Source organism: Brienomyrus brachyistius, chromosome 23 (assembly GCF_023856365.1).
Source record: "Brienomyrus brachyistius isolate T26 chromosome 23, BBRACH_0.4, whole genome shotgun sequence".
NCBI lineage: Eukaryota > Metazoa > Chordata > Actinopteri > Osteoglossiformes > Mormyridae > Brienomyrus > Brienomyrus brachyistius.
In genome coordinates this window covers 19,960,130-19,977,361 of record NC_064555.1, presented here as the reverse complement: position 1 = coordinate 19,977,361, position 17,232 = coordinate 19,960,130, and the positions used below count along the sequence as shown (strand labels likewise).

The 17,232-nt window shown below is 44.6% G+C and overlaps 1 protein-coding gene across 1 annotated transcript; it reads right to left on the bottom strand.

Moving 5' to 3' along the window:
* Positions 1 to 855: 855 nt before the first annotated feature.
* LOC125719478 (synaptotagmin-11-like) lies at positions 856 to 15,062 on the bottom strand. Its single transcript, XM_048994287.1, has 4 exons — positions 14,663 to 15,062; positions 6,491 to 7,326; positions 4,041 to 4,161; positions 856 to 3,740 (listed from the first exon to the last, which is right to left on the bottom strand). Exons 1-4 carry the CDS (start codon positions 14,694 to 14,696, stop codon positions 3,430 to 3,432), a joined length of 1,302 nt encoding a protein of 433 aa, XP_048850244.1. The 5' UTR covers positions 14,697 to 15,062; the 3' UTR covers positions 856 to 3,429.
* Between the last annotated feature and the right edge of the window lie 2,170 nt (positions 15,063 to 17,232).

Sequence of the window (17,232 nt, the reverse complement as noted above, 5' to 3'; positions counted from 1 at the left end):
ACACTACCCAAATCACAGGAGCAGTGAACACTACCCAGAGCACAGGGGCAGTGAACACTACCCAGATCACAGGGGCAGTGAACACTACCCAGAGCACAGGGGCAGTGAACACTACCCAGATCACAGGGGCAGTGAACACTACCCAGATCACAGGGGCAGTGAACACTACCCAGATCACAGGAGCAGTGAACACTACCCAGATCACAGGAGCAGTGAACACTACCCAGATCACAGGAGCAGTGAACACTACCCAGATCACAGGAGCAGTGAACACTACCCAGATCACAGGAGCAGTGAACACTACCCAGATCACAGGGGCAGTGAACACTACCCAGAGCACAGGGGCAGTGAACACTACCCAGAGCACAGGAGCAGTGAACACTACCCAGATCACAGGACCAGTGAACACTACCCAGAGCACAGCTGTCGTTTTTTCATGGCGCTCAGCTGAATCGGAACAAACTTTCGGAATCCTGTGTGTCATACCAGCCTCAGAAAGTGACATTTACAAGATGGAGGCAGCAGACCCTCCAAATCAAACATCTGATATTTCCCCATTCTACACTTTTTAGATGCTATTTTAGAATTTACTGCCCCTGGCACCTGAATCCAGTCCATTCCCTGGACCCACCTCGCCTTCCCATGACCGTCCCCTGAAAACTTTACCCCTGAACGGAGATAAGGTTCCCACCACTATGTTAAGTTCCATTTTTTTCCATCACTGATGCCAGAACAAGTAAACTGGCAAATCAGCAAGTTTATACATACATGTGAAATTATAATGGGAAAAAAATCTAATAAAAAAAAAAAAATATATATATATATATATATATATATATATATATATATATATATATATATGTTTTTTCACTATGTAGAGATTCCCCCCCCCTCTCCCCACAGGAGCAATAAGGAAAGCCGATAATGATGTACCAGATAGTGAAGCAGCTGCAGAAGCATCGAAAACAGAAACATACTTGGAAATGAAGGGCAGCACCAGAGGAGGAAAGTTCATGCCCAGAAAGTACAAATCGAAACCAAGATTTTGTTTCAAATACCCAGTTGAGTACTGCGAGTACTCCGAGTACTCCATGAATGTGACTCTTTATACTCAACTGCTCAGTTGAAACAAAATTTTGGCCCGGATTTGTACTTTCTGAACCTGAACCTCGGCAGTACAAAATCTCTACTTCTGTGCCCTAGAATGAGGGGTAGGGCAGTGATACACCAGCCCTGTATTATATATATGAGGTTGGTCCATGTGGAGGTACATCCATGCCCAAGGGGCTCTGTCCTATGATAGCCTGGGCTCTACGTCCAAACAATGCACCTTTGAAGCACAATCACAGCGTGATTTCAGACAGCAGGCCCCTGGCACAACAGATTACGCTACTGAATTCTGCGTTTGTGGCAAGTAACGGCCAGCAGGTCACCAGTGATGTCGATATCACACTCTGGACCAGGGAATTTTACCATGCTGAAATGGTACTCCAAGGAAGGAATGCCACCAATGGCCCAGTTCACAAGAAGTCTGGAAGGGACCATAACGTATACATGTTAATATATGGTAAAAATAAGCAACATATATTACAAAGTCTAATGTCCTGCCTTAGTATTTAATACAGAATAACGTGCATTTTGCAATATTAGAAACTGGAATACATTTTGCAATGTATGCACAGATTTCTAGCATATCCTGAATATTTTGGCATATATCAAAATGGAATATGTTTTGCATTTAATATTTTAACACATTGTTTTTTTCTGTAAGGACACTTACAGGTGAGCGGCTCAAACTGACACTAAGTAAAGGGAGGAGAGACTCGCTCAGCCCAAGAAGAGACCACCTCATCGTTCCCAACTTTCCAAGGCAACTCCGGTACTGGGATTCCTCCGCTGTGAGCGCTAACGAACGACAGATAACGAGTAACGCCAGACGGCGGCACACTAAAGAAGTCTTCATAGGAACGGTCAGAGAAGAACACAGGGATCCTGTTCTGAGGCATGGGCTTCATTAAGATGCTGTCACTGGACACTGGATGATGGTATTATGTATGAGGTTGGGGGAATGGGGGGGGGGTACACTGTTCTCCAAAGACAGAATGAAAAATACAAGACCAGGCATTAAGGTGACTGGGCAACGCTTTAGCAGAAGCATTTTCAGTATTTTCAGTCGTCAATTATGCTTTTAGCATTAAGCTTTGCGACGCCCGTCAAAGCAAACGCTCAGTATGACACACGTCACAGTCCACTGTCACATGATCTCCTCTGCAAGGAGGGGGCAGCCTTCAGATGGGGACCTGGAGACTGCCGTTCCCCAAAATAAACCTTGACAAGTTTAATATGAAGAAACGGGACATTTGTAAGTGCGAACTGTAAAAATATCAGGCGACATCTTTCGTGAGCTTCAGCTCATATGAAACCGCATAAAATACAAAAAAAATCACGATACCTGTAAAAGATGAGATTGGGGTATAAGCAAATTATTCAAGGACATAATCGCCCCTTCATCCTGCTGAGTCTCTTCTAGGTTTAATCGGTTGTCTATTTTTCAGGTCTTTCTGTGCCACTGTGAACTCTGGACATGTGACACATGTTCTATAGATCTACCAGTGGTGCTTCCGGATCATATCCAAGCCATAGTCATGCTTAAGAAGAAAATGTATAAGGCTTATAAAACTATTGCCATAATTCAAAGCTGTCTATTATGTAGAGATGTTTCCTATGGTTTGTTTATATCATTTTTTCATGTTTTATGTGTCTCGTGTGTGAATCGTGTGTCATGGCGGCAATGCATGGAGAAGTCTCAATATGGAATGACCGTACATCTACTGGGGCTTACGAATGGAGGTTCACCCACATTTCCAGAGAACAGAACTGGGCCCCCATCCTCTCACACTGCAAGCCTTCAAAGGCGACAAGGGATTGCGTAATTGTACATTCCAAGGTCCAATAATATGTGCCTAACTGCCTCTGTTTTTTATTTTCCTTTATTTTGTCGTTTACCTTGTCATTGTTTGGGCATGCAATAAACTGAATGGGCTCTATACACTTCCCAATACGCAACAGAGAAAGGAGAATCAAATTCTCAACAACTGACGCCCCCCCTCCCCTCCCCCCCCATGTTGTTTAGGTAATAGGTCTCCATCTTGCACTGGGTGTCCCCCCATATAGTACCATACAGTACAACCAAACTGATTTACAAGGCCGTTTCGACTTCTGTTCAGTCTGTCGTTCACTCAGCATGACTGATGAAGCTCTGATCGTAATTACCAAGAGTCTGTTAGGAGTTAAATTCCCCCCATTATCGTAATGACCATCAATGACACGGAGAGTTCACTGTACAAAGCCCCTAGAGGGGAGAAATATGACTTGGGAGCTCAGGGCCCCCTACTCCTCTCAGCTACTGAGCACTGGGCGTGGGGGGGGCTAATGCTCACTCAGGGTCTGCCACTTGGTGACCTGCCTGCGGGGGTTCTCGATGACTTCCTGCCACTGGGCAGCAGCAGAGGAACCAGAGCTATGTGCGCCCAGCACCAGCCGGCCCACCACCTCGTTTTTGGTGGTGCGGTCAAAGTCCAAGACCTGGAACTCCACAGAGACATCGTGCAGCAGCTCGGGAGGCACGTCGAAGACGAAGGACTCGTTGAACACGGGGTTGAGCGTGCACTTCTTCACGTGCGTCTTCTTTTTGGCGATGCGCTTTCGGCCGTAAAACACATTGACCTTCACGTACGGGTCTAGGAGGGTGGAAATGGAAAAAGGACAAGGACTCGATGAGAGGAGGAGTCATAGAGAGATGAGCATTTCATTGTTCCAACTATCTACTGTGTGACCCGAAAGAGAAACATGCTCTAAACTGGGACTGAATACTAGTTAAGGTCTGACAGCTACTTTTATGATCGTGTAAGGGAGTAACCTTAATACATTCTCTTCTGTTTGCCTCCATAAAATATCCTAAAACCTTCAAGAAAACTGCCCAAATGCGCCACAGCTGAACGGTGAGCTTCATTAGCATCGGGTCTCGGGCAGGTACTCACTGCCAGACAGGCCGGTGATGTCCATCTTGGGCAGGTGCTTGGCTTTCATCACTGCAACACTCAGCCGGTGAGTGACAGGTTGGTAGGACAGAGACACCAATAGCTCCCCACGGCTCACACACTGCAAGGCAGAACATATGTATGCCATTACATTCCCTCACACATACACACACACATTCATTTCTATGGAGAAAACTCTGATCCCGACATGACGACCTTAACCCCCACCCAGCCCTAACCTTAACCATAAGTAACCAAACAAAGTACGAGACTTTTGGCATTTTTACTTTTTTGATTACATTCACAGATCTTTGTGGACACCTGAAAAATGGTCTCCACAATGTCAAATTATCAGGTTATCATCACATTGTGGGGGACATTTGGTCCCCACGATGCAATATAAACCTACACACTCACACAATGACAGAGACACGTATGTCACCACAACTCACAAAGTTTACCAATATGGGCCACGTTCTCACAGATTAACACACGCAGGTGCAGGACTGCTGTGATTTTCCACTAGCGTTAGCCTGCACTCTCTCCATATCCCTCTCAGCTCTGCAGACTCCCTGCCCTCCTCCTTTTTCCCGCTCATGCTTTTCTCTTTCTGCAGATTGCAGAGCTGCCGTTGAGAGTCTCCATAGCAACTAGAAGGCCAGGGTGAGCTTTGGAGAAGGTCTGAGAGTGGGAGGCCTCGGCCTCCTGAGACGGTCTCCCGGGGGACATGCTGCAGAGCGTTTGCCTGCGCAAACAAACGGTTTATCTCTGCAGTTTTCTCCGTCAGAAATAGCTAGACAGTAACACTTCCCAGCAATCAGAAGACACTCTGATTTCCAGCCACAATTAATGCCCATGTGTCTTTCATATATTATCAAAAACTGAAGAATATTACATGAGAAGATACCAAAACAACTAACAAGTATGGACATTCGTGTCACGCTTCACAGATGGAGGGAATAATATATAAAGGTCATTTGTTTTTTTATCTTAAAAACCTTTTTCATTTTAAATTGTCCTCTTAAAATTAATTGTCATTAATTTTCTGTCTTTTAATTGGTTTAGCAACAAAGTAGTGATACTTTACACACTAATTTGAGAAAGAAAAAGCAAATGGAAATAAACTGAATCTCATTAGATGCTGACGCACTAGGAGCGTGAGGCATATACTTTATTATATTCTGTATATTAATGTACAGATAATAACATTATATGGTGGAAGACATATTCCGTTTAATGGAAACGGAAAAAAGATTTTTCAGACATTAAATAGATGTATAAATCACTGTCATAATTCTGATTACCTCCTTAAAAAAAACTCTGGTCTGAATAATGAAAGCCTCCCCTCTCTCTACTCCTATTAAAATGTTAATGGAGGTCGGGACTGCGCCCATTTGTGTAGACGGTCATCTTTTTATAGCCCCGTGTTTTACATCTCCCAAGACCCCTCTTTCGTTTTCTCTCTCCATCTCTCTCTCTTTCCAGCATGCTCAACGATCCCAGTAACTAATGGGATTCCAGCACCAGCAAAACACAGTCCATAGTGCATATAAATATAAAAACACACAAATATGCTATTAGGTACAGCCAGCGTGGATGAAGCTGATGTCTGTGAATGTGGTAATGCCTGCACTCCTGTGGCAGCAGAGACAAGTAAACAGGTAAACATCCCCTGAAAACGCAGAATTAAATCCTTAGGGCTTAAATGGCTCTTGGGAAACTGTCCACTGTCCGTAACAGTGTGTGGGTCCTCAGTTCCTGAGGTCAGCTTCTACTAATCGCTGGACACAACAGGGGTCTTTAGTTCTCTCTACTTTTGTCTACCTGCATGTACATTTGAAATGGGGCAAGGGTCGACATAAATGCCAAGCTTTTGAATTACAGCAAATAACAACTATTCTTCTTATTAGTATTATCATTTTTATTATTGTTGTTGCCGTTACTGTTTCTGGGATTGCAGTGTCATTGGCTGCTGCCATCAAATCCTGAACATGAACAGTGATAGCTCTTCCCAATATGGCTTCCCATTTTTGTCGTGTTAAATTATGCAGAATGCATCATTTGTCCTTTACAACCATGCAGGCAGACAGCGCACGAACATCAAAGACTGCAATCTCGTGCTCCACCCTGAGCCCGCTTGTTTCCTTTCATCACTGATACTCTTTTATGTTTCAAAGCACTACATTTTAATCTGATGTTGCTGGGATACCTCTGTATGATGTCACGTGCATGACATCAGAGAGTGACACACCACATTACATGCCCCAACCTATGGAGAATCAACCCCCTTTTGTGTTTAAATTGAGGATTGCTCACAATGATGGATGAGAATACAGGCAAACATGGTAAATAAGGGTAAACAGGGTAAATATGACATCATATGTTGGCTTCTTCCCTCTGTCTCGCACGCACACAGATTAAGTCAAGCATGCGCGCAGAAAGTCACACACCTGTATGTTTCTCTTGCAGATCTGCTGCGTGATCAGGATCCGTCCAGTGCTGGGGTCTATGCCGGCCAGCGGCACCACTACCTCACCGATGACGTCATCGCGGGAGAAGCGATCGAAGCTGAGCACCAGGAAGTGCAGCACCAGTTCGGGAAGGCTGCTGTAGGGCACGCCGTAGAAGGTGAACGTCTCGTCGAAGGCAGGCTCCAGGGTCTTGCGCATCACACGGGTCTTGACGCGGTGCTTCTTCTCCGGCAGGATGGTCATCTTAACGTAGGGGTCTGAGCTGCCCGACTGCTCGTCCACCACCGGTAGGCCTTGTGCCCCCACGATGGTCACCACCAGGGCCTTCTTGGGGAAGTTATAGTCCACAGCCAGGCTGAGTGTTCCCAGGGGGCGGTCTTCTGCCGGGCTGAACGGGGAGGCCGCCTTGCTGGTGTTGCTGCTACACCCACTGGTGTCACTTGATCCTGGGCTGCCACCCTCAGGCGGGACAGCGGATTCGCGCTCTGTCCCTCTGAGCAGTCCGTTCTCCGCTGCATCTACCAACAGCGCCGGCCCGGCCCGGCCCGTGTCCCAGGGGCCCCGCCCACGCGGCCCGGGCCGCCGTGCCACCCGCACGATTTTCTTGCTGCTGCTGAGCGTCTCGGGGTAAATGCTGACGCCCTTCAGCATGTGTATGAAGCGGTACGGCGGGTCGCCGGGTTCACCGCCCAGCTTGTAGGCGCCCGTCAGCTGCCTGTAGCGACGCTGGCAGCACGTCCACAGGAAGACAGCCACTGTCACTGACACCACCAGGACCCCTGCTCCCAGGAAGCCCGCCAGCACGGGGGACACATCTGCGAATGCGGGTGAGAGAGAGCAACTATAAACCTGATTTAACATGAAAAGCAGAATCGGGCACTGTGTGCAAACTAGCTCAATAGTGCGCTGAATTATGTTTGACTCAAACAGGTTACACATACAGCACGTCATCAGGAGCAGATAATACCCCCCCCCCCCCTGCAATTAGGAGTCATGAGGCTCCTCTACAAAAGAAGAGTAGACACCAACTTGCGTTCACTGCCAGGGCAAAATATGATGAAATTAAACTTGATGAAATGGCCTTTCTGTCAGGCTTCATTAAAACAAAGAATGAACTTCAAGACTTCCAGAGCGGCCATTTTCAAATCAAGTGGTTTCCAGCTTAGCGGAGTTTATGGCTCCAGTCTTTTATAGAGTTAATCTACGTGTCCCACTAGTCTCTTTCTGTTACAGCGTCACCGTCAACTCGGTCACCTCAAGCTAAGGCAGTGGAACTCAAACTACACAAGGTGCATCCTGACACTTACAATCACAAGCAAAGAAAATGTCGCTGGATTCTGACAAGTGAACCCCAGCGAGTTCTTCTGGGATGAGAGACTTTTTATGGCTATAAACCACTGATGGCAGCGAACTACCGGCGATATTTCACAGCAAGCGACGTGACCCCGTCTGACTGACTTTTTTGGATTTTGCTGACGATGAGAGAAACGGAAGAGAGGGAGGAAGGGGGAGAGGGGGCCGCTGGTAGTGTTGTTCTGGGACGGCTCAGCAAAGGGCCGTGTACTGGCAGCTGAGTGTGACAGGACTTCAGCTTCTGTATGTGTCAGCATAGCTAAATGGGGAAGGTGAGGCGTGTGGGGAAGAAATGGGAGAGTCAGAGGAAGAGGGGAATTAAGACAGCGACTGAGAGGAAAGGGTCAGAGAGAAGAAAAGGAGATGGGGAGAAGATGAAACAAAGGGGAAAGAAAAGCAGAGGAACGAAGGAAGAGAGAGATGGAGTAATATAAGGGAAAAGAGTGGATTTCCTAATGACCACAGACTGGAGCAAATGAAAGAGGAGGTGGATCAAGGCCAGAGTAGGAAGTGAGGAATGATCCTAATACTGCTCTTACGGGGGGGGGGCATCTGCCGCAGCCACAAAAGTGCCTTGACCTGGGCTGCCGGGGATCACAACCCACCCCCGCCACCCCAAGGCTCTAAGCAATAATGCGGTCTGCACCGGGATCCTGCCGTTTTAATTACTATCCACAAGTGTGTGTAATAAAACTTGAAGGTGCCCCTCCCACTAGCTGATGAACAAAGCCAGGCATTATTTGTCTTCTCTTTGTGGCCTATTAATGGTGCAACAACATGCTTGTCTTGATGACGGGGACCTCCAGAGGGTTCTGGAGATCCCAGGGAGGATTCAGGGGACACAGGCGAGCACCACATCCTGCTCAGCACATTCCCATACATGCCAACCTGTCCCTCAATGCAGAGGTGCTTAGTTCTGACCTGACCACAGATTTGTGGAGGAACCCTGGAAGGGATTTGAGAGCTGGGTGCCGAACAGGATGTAAGATTGGTGCCAAGGGAGAGCTGAGAATAGGTGAGACAGCATCCTGCTGATGGACATGCAAGTGGATAAAGTGCCCCCCCCCTCCCAGTTAGCTCTGAGAAGGGCATGCTGGGTGGTGTGGTAGTGTGGTGAAAAAGCTCTAATTACTGGCTGTCTCACAAAACCACACGACACTCAACTTAAGATCTCAGAAGATCATTTTTGTTTGAATTCTTAAACAGTGTGCAAACATCTTGAACCATCTCTGTGTCTCGTAAAAAATGTCAGGTGACGGACAGCAGAATACCTGACCAAATACTAACTGTGTCTCTGATGGCTTCAACGCCCCCTTCATGACTTGGAATAGAGAAGAAAAAAGGCCCCATAATTAACTACTTAATTAATTCAGTTTTTGCAGCCAGAAATCTGTCGAGATAAAGGCGTCTGGGCGCCCTGGCATCATAAATATCCTCAGTAAACACAGCGTGTTCATTTCTGTGGTGCATCATCTACAATCATCATCGAATGGAATATGAAATGTAAAACAACATCCTATCAGACTGGGCTGTTGATTTCTAAGGCCCGGAGAGGGAAAGTTGGGAGGTCTGTCCCTCCTCTGGGGGAACTGAGAGCCGTAAGACTCGGTGACCTGCATACCAAGCAGGCTCTCCACAGTGGAGAGGCACAAAGGCTGCAGAGAACACTGACAATGTGAGGAAACCAGCGGAAGGAAATTGACACAGAGAGACCTGGGCTCAGCAGTCTCTGTATGTGAGGGAACTGAAAGCTGTTGCTAGCGACAGTATGGACCAATGGAGAGCCTGCACACCAGGTAGATGTGACGGCGAGGGGAAGTTCTTACAGCAAACCAAAAGTAATATAGCAGTATTGGGACAGTTTGCAGAACCGTGGACTATCCCCTTTAACACTGTCAGCTTGGGAAATCAATACTGCTATTCACTTTCTTTGTACCAAGCACTGCACCATCTGTAGGTTGAGAACAGTGGTATATACATTTAATTTCATGAAAACATCTTAAGAGATTAATAAAATGAATAAGCTTAATAAAAACTAGGGATCGCTTTGCGGCATGGTGTGGGAACAACCAGGTCTTCTTAAATGAGGCCAAGATGAAGGAGATGGTTGTGGATTTTATGAGAACCGGGACTAAGCTAAACACGATTTCCTTCCTGGGAGAAGACATGGAGCTGGTGGAGGGCTACAGACACCTGGACATCCACCGGCACAACAGAGTGGACTGGAAATGCAACACTGAGGTTGGCTACAGGAAGGCAGAGTAGACTCTACTTCTTGAGGAAGTGTAGGTCCTTAATGTGTGCAGCACCTTGATTATCTTCTATCAGTCCGACATGGAAAGTGTTGTTTTCAGATCTGGCGACTCGGAGAAGCTGAACAAACTGATAAAGAAGGCTGGCGCTGTGCTGGGGACCGTTCTTGGGCCCCTAGAGTTGGTTGTGGAGAGATAAATGCTCAACATTATGGAAAATACTCCGCACCACCATACACAACCGACTGGCCGGACAGCAGAGCGCTTTCAATCAGAGACTCCTTCAGTTATGATGCCATAAGGATCTTTACAGCAGGTCATTCCTGCCCATGGCAATAACCATGTGACATGTTAGAATTAGGTCATGTGACAAGCTCTAAACACTGGAACTTCATCTAAAGCGGGGTTCCTCAACATGAATGACTTTTACTAAACAAAAACCAGCAGCATTGTATTGGTGGTTCTGCTGGCCCATTTCTCCCTGCCCAGTCCCTCAGATCTCCTCACCAAAGAACCGGCCCTGGAGTCCCGCTGGGAAATTGGCTGGGGGCTGATGTCAGACTCGGGAAGGCGACTGGAGCCAGGGGCCGAAGCTGCACGGTGACATCGCTGACATGGGGTGGGGGGGTTTGCGGCCACCTCCGACGCCCAGGAAAAAGGAACAACCTCCATCTGCCTAAGTGGGCACAGCTTCTGAATCTCCATTTCCGGGCACCCAGACCATCCAAGCCCCACAACCGGACCACCAGAAAAGGTCCTGCAGTCCTACCTGTTCAGTGCCTAATTAAATTTTATTCTGATATTATCACATAGTACTAGTGACACTGAACGCCATGATTGAATAAATATTCCATTGTAATATTTTAAAATGCTCACAGATAAAGCAATCAAAGGAGCCACAACGTCAGTACCGTAACAATTTGATAACTGAATTGATATGCAAATGTAAAGCATTGCTCGTGTTCAGCAAAAAATTATACTTCAAGTGGTATCTACTATATATCAGTCACGGACGGCTGTGGTTGTTAACTGTGATCCTCAGTCATGTTCATCCCAGAAGTGAGATCTAAATGAGAAGCATATATCCCCTTGACCTACGGCTGATAAGGACTATACGCACATAAACTTAAAAAAAATCTTAAGGACAGTAATCCCTGGAAAACAAGATACAGTTTCTCTTTACCGATGCATATGCATCACGCTTGCTGTTACATCTGGGACGAAATTATGAATGGTACACTGACAGTCACTGTTTGGTCCCCGAAATGATATGTGAACAAATGTCTGTTGTTCTGTCTCATTGTCAGTTTGGGCGTGTGCCTCTCCCTATTTGTCAATGTCTGTGCTGTGTGCGTGTGCGCTTTCTGTGTCAGTGTCTGTCACGACAGTCCCAGCCCAGTCAGAAACGCAGCCTATGCCAAGCCGGTGGATTAAGAAGCTCTAGCAGAGTGGCAGGTGGCACCAGAGATGCCCGTGCCAATGGCTCAGAGAAGCATGCGGCATCCCTCCGCTCCCGTAGCTTAAACTCCCCCTTGCACAACAGTCTCCCCCAGTTCAGAAGCCAGCTGTGACCTTAAAAATGAGAGTCAGTCTTCTGTTCTGCCCTCTTAGGTCATGGGAACATTGCCCTGCACTCCTAGAATACACCGCTATAGGCACTAAAGAAAGCTATTAACAAGCCATTAAATTTATGGTCAGACTATAGTTGGCTCCGCTAAGAAGAGGTTCTTCCATGGCCAATAAAAGAGCTAGACTTCATATGATGGTGTTTTGTTACCACACTGGAACACAAGTCATGGACCAGCGCCTCTTGTAGGGACAGAGCTCACAGAACCTCAAACCAGCGGGCAGGGATAGATACCTGCTTCAAACACAGTAATGGGTGGTTCAGCAGTCAAGATATTTTCCCCCATTATGTGTTGATGGAAGATCCCGCCAGTGCCCTGTGTGTCCATACTTCTGCAGCCTCCTTTTTGTATTAAAAGTGCATATTATATTAAACAGGCTCAATAGCTGTACACAAAATATTGAATTAATTTATTACGAGGGTAGGGAAGCTCTTTTAGCAGTGCAACATAGATTCCATAAAATTTTATTAGAGAAGGTTTTTCTCAGAGCTATCTGGCAAACTTGCTAGGGCAAAAAGTTCAGCACTCAAAGGACCTCTTTCCATATTAACACTAAACAAAAGATTCATTTTGTGTGCTAGCAGCCATTGTGCTGCCAACTATAAACTCAGTTTGATGCCAAAGTCAAGTCAACTTCACCTATCTGTGGAGTATCATCAATAATCCCACTTTCGCAAAAAAAAAAAAATTAAATAAATAATCATAATAAAATCAATACCGTTGTAAAGGCAGCATAAATGTGATAGTGGGCGTAACGTAAAAAAAAAACATCACATGACAGTGAACGTGGATATTCTACATGTACAGGAGTACAAAATGGGAAAAAAAAGTCATTTGTGGGAGATTAGGAAACGGCCACTTGGACACTGTGCGTGTCGAAATGGGGAATCCTGCATGCGACACAGAGCTGCCCACCATTCACCACGGGCACTGATTCGATCAGGAAACCTCTAAACAAAACAAAGCGCAGGCAATCCATGCACTCTCACGGTGTTCAAAAGGTGTGACCGAGCTACTCCCAACACATACTGCCGGTGTTCTGGGGGAAATTATGGCACAGATGAGAATTAAGCAGAGCAGTCCATATGCTAGTCATCTTATACACTATCCATACACCCACACGGTGTTTTACACTACATGGCCTCACAAACTCCACGTCTTACGTAGATTACTATTTTTTTTTTACTTTTTTATTTTGCAGTGCACTACACAGGACTGTCAGCAGACCCATACACACCTCCAGATTACTTCTCCAGGTCATTTCTCTGCTCACTTTTGTCAGCTGCAGCTTGAACCATGTCAATATCTCACCACTTTACGATGTGCACACACCGCGAGATTTATACTCTCAAATGTTCACATTGTCAAATGTGAGACTGAGTGAAGGATTACTGACCAAGTGGTAAATCTGTATCTCATATACTCCAGCATAGCTGTGTTACGAATGTAAATGTAACACACATCATTGGGCTCATTATTTGAAATTCATAATGTAATGTGTTTGGTGAAACAAGCATGATGAAACTGAATTAGGGCACTGAATTAGATAAGCCATGATATGAAATGTTACTTTTCATGTTAAGATTTTGCTGTTATCCAAAGATACTGGCAATTTTCACCCACTGCATATTCCATCAGAACAGTTCAGTTTGAGTACCTGGCTAACGAGTACAAAAGCAGGACCTCAATGTCATTAACCACAACGCCTCCTGCTGGCTGGAGGCTTCTAAGACCATTTACATAGACAGTGAGAGAGGGGGTAGTTTACTGGAGGTAACTGTATTTGCACAAACTGCAAGACATTTGTTGTTGAAAGGCACACTCTGATCTCACCTGTATGAAATCTGCATCCTTTTATATTTTATAGGGTTGGACTAAACCAAGTGATCAAATCTGAGCTCTGCAGATGTTACAGCAGTGAACACACGCAGCCCTAATCCATGTCATACCACTGAGGTATAAACAAGGCCCTAAGTATATATCCCACATTAACAACAATCATTAAAAGCAAATTAATATATATTTTTAACGCATTTAGAATTTGTTACTCATGCAGTATTTAATTCTCCCCGTGACCATAACTGTAATTAACTTGTCTGATGGATACGGAGCAGGCAGTGCGGTTTAGCCCAGGTTGTTAAGCAAAAACAATGGATAAACGGGGACAGGCGATGCCTGGCCCTTGTAATAGACATAACGTCATCGCAACCGCCCCCTCCCCAACCTCCACCCAGCCCAGAAGCACCACCAACGCCATGAAAAAAGAAGGCAGCCAATGACTAAAAAATACGCCCAGGCCGTCCTTCTCGCCATCTATGATTCTGGCGATCCCAAATTATTCGCATGCATTCCGTCAACAACTAAATTATGTGTTTTCTTACAATTATCTTTTTTAATTACCTACGCATAATTTCATCATTACATTTATTAGGGCAAATGACGAAGAAAAGACATCGTGACACACAAGACCGTACGATATACAATCGGCAATACACCCATATGTCAAAAAGCTGTATGTGATCATTTTTTATACACATTGCAAGGTTGTCCTTCTCGCAAACAGCCATATCCCATAAACCACTGTAGGGCAGGGGCAGGACATAATGTCCCTGGGTATTCTATGCCGGGATTCTAAATTAATATCACCCTTTTGGAATACATGATTTCAACCAAGAGTTAAATTCCCGATAAATCTTCGTCGCACATTATTTCAAGACATGTGAAACTACTTCGAAATTAATCAAACACGCTGTCTGGTGTCCATGTAGATTGTAGAACAATACTTAGAAATTCGCAATGAGTATGTATAACAATACTTAATTAACATATATCTGCCTAAATATTACATAAACCGTAATGACCAGTAAAAGACATTTTTCCCTATAATAAATTTCGTGTTAAAAGATGCGCATACTTACCATACGCTGGCCTAATGTTGGTTATCTCGGCCATTTTGAGACTAAATATACTGCGCTGCGGTCACAAAAATATTAAAAACGATTAAATCAAATATCTATATGATTTTCATAAATAACCATTTCTCCGTTTTTGAGTGGAGTAATGTCTCCCTGACTTTCCCTATACGCTGGCAAAAATGAGCTCGGCGCTCCCTTTCGCCCGTATTTTCCTACCAAGCGATGCTAGCGATGCTCAGATCCCGGGATCGGAAATGCGGCTGAGGCGAGGAGACTGGTACTCTCAGGCTGGCCTGGCTCCGCCCGCAAGCGCCGTCAGGCATTACAAATACGCCCAGCTTGTGGCAGTGATCGCACGGCGAACGCAGGGCACGTTTGCTCTCGGAAGTAGCCATATAAATCATTTCGACAGGCCCGTATAAGGGCACGAAGTACAGTCCCAGGCGCTCTTCAATTCCTATACGTGTGTCCGTCAAATTAATACGCGCATGTACTCTGCAGTAAACGGAAAGAAGCCGCACCCTATACCATCTGTTACAGGGGCTATTAAACTAGGGAATCTAAGTTTTCCCAAAATTAGTTTTTCTCTCTCCACTTCTTAATTAAACACGTAATTATTAATTAAAATTATGCGCCATTAATGCCAAAAAGTATCAGTTTTCACTGGGCCACTCGATTTGCAATATAAGCAAAATTCGCCGATTTAATTGCGAGATTTAAATGATAATTTGCATAATATACACGCCTATACATAATTCGTGCTGCTGCTCGATGAAAACATGCACGACATAATAACGGATATATAATTATAAATAGCCTACGTAATGCCAGATAATTGCAAATTTAATTGACTTGTCCTGTCTTATTGTTCATAACTGAGCTGAAGAGTTCCGCGGTGGATTTGACAGTTGCTTCATTAGACGGGATTAATTAACAGACATTCAGCGTCGGTGTCCTGAAATGGCCTCTATCGCGCCAGCTCCCGGGAGAAATGAGAAACATAATTTTAAACCATTTTAGGACATAATGTACAATTCTTACAGCCGAGCTGCACGATTTTACGTTTCTCAGCACATTGTATCAGATGGACCTAGACTGCAATACTGTAGTGCTGGTTAAATAATCCACGTACATAATAACTATGAACTGCTTCACTTGACATATATTGTAACAAAATGCCATGGGCGTCGCCGCCATTAAATGTGAGGGGGACGTGTCCCCCTCACATTTCATAATTATTAGTTTGGACCCCCCACATGTAACATAAAATATTAGTTTTATGCCAGTGTGTCCTCCCCCCACATTCAAAATGCTTCTGACGCCCCTGGAAAAACGGTATAATATTGTGGAAAAAATGCATTCTGGGCAATATTTACAGTACGAACACCTTGCCGTTTCCCATATACTGCAATGTACTGTAATACAGCACATGAAAAAACCTGTAGAATTTACTCAAATAAAATGAGGTAACAATTTGCACTATTTTTTTTTTTTGGTTGAATTTAAACCTTTTTGGGTTGAAATTAAACCATTATTTTTTAGTAAAGTATACCCAATTTTAGAAAATATTTTAAATACATTTAAATTTTAAAGTTAAAGTCTACCTACTTTCACAATACCATCCTATAATATTTACTCAAATTACAGTTTTTCTGAATTGCTAAAACACAGTTCCTAAAAACTTCTCTCCTTTTCTCAAAACACTAAGCACGGACCCTAAAGTTGAAGCTACATCCAGAAAACCTTTGACTCCACTTGCAAAATCAAGCAATCTTCTCAAATTTGTATTATTTCTGCTCAAAAGTAAACACTGCTTTCAGATCACGCATCAAGCCAGTTGGTAAATAAATAGTACAGAGCGGTCATTACACAGTATAGCAAAAAATTGAAAACACTACCAGTCAAATTGTTGCTCCCATGTAGAGAAATGCTTACTGTGGATGTGGTTTTTGCATGATGAGCTGCAAAATTGGAAACTGAAAGACTATAGCAAAAAAAAAAATGCTGTCTACCAAAAATGTTTGTATACGATTATACTAAACCGATATGTAATGTCTGCAGTATTCAATACTCCAAAAAAGTTACTGTAAAGGACAAAATAAAAAAAAAAAGGCATTTTACAGTAAAATATTGTGCAAACGACAACCCAGACACAAGGAAGAACATTCATACTGCCTCATCACCATGTCTCAGGGCTGGGTCAGGACAGGGAACTTCCTCTACATCACAGGAAATGCTCTCCCTTGCTAGAAGAATCCTCTGTGTGACCCATTTGTACCTTGACGTTGAAATTCAACTCACCTGTGGCTCTTGCACTCTCATCCAGCTTACATTCTATGTTCTAGTCAGTCTTTGGTTTCTTATCATGTTTAGAAACATGCGTGAACAGTTCTGAGTCATTGTGTTTGAATTGCTAAAACCCTATACCTCATTTTTGGAACAAAACTGCAAATTGCCATAACTTATTTATTATATCAGTCACTTGTTTCGCGAAACTTTAAACACTGCTCACCTAGTTAGACACAATTTGCAGAACTGAGTCCACCCTTTTTTGCAAAAGTCTAAACACATTC

Coding starts and splice junctions, on each gene's coding strand:
- LOC125719478 (XM_048994287.1), bottom strand. CDS start 14,696: ATGGCCGAGATAACCAACATTAGGCCAGCGTATG. Junction 4,162..6,490: donor TCTGCAAGAGAAACATACAG/GTGTGTGACTTT, acceptor TCTGCCTTGCAG/TGTGTGAGCCGTGGGGAGCT. Junction 3,741..4,040: donor CATCACCGGCCTGTCTGGCA/GTGAGTACCTGC, acceptor CCACCCTCCTAG/ACCCGTACGTGAAGGTCAAT.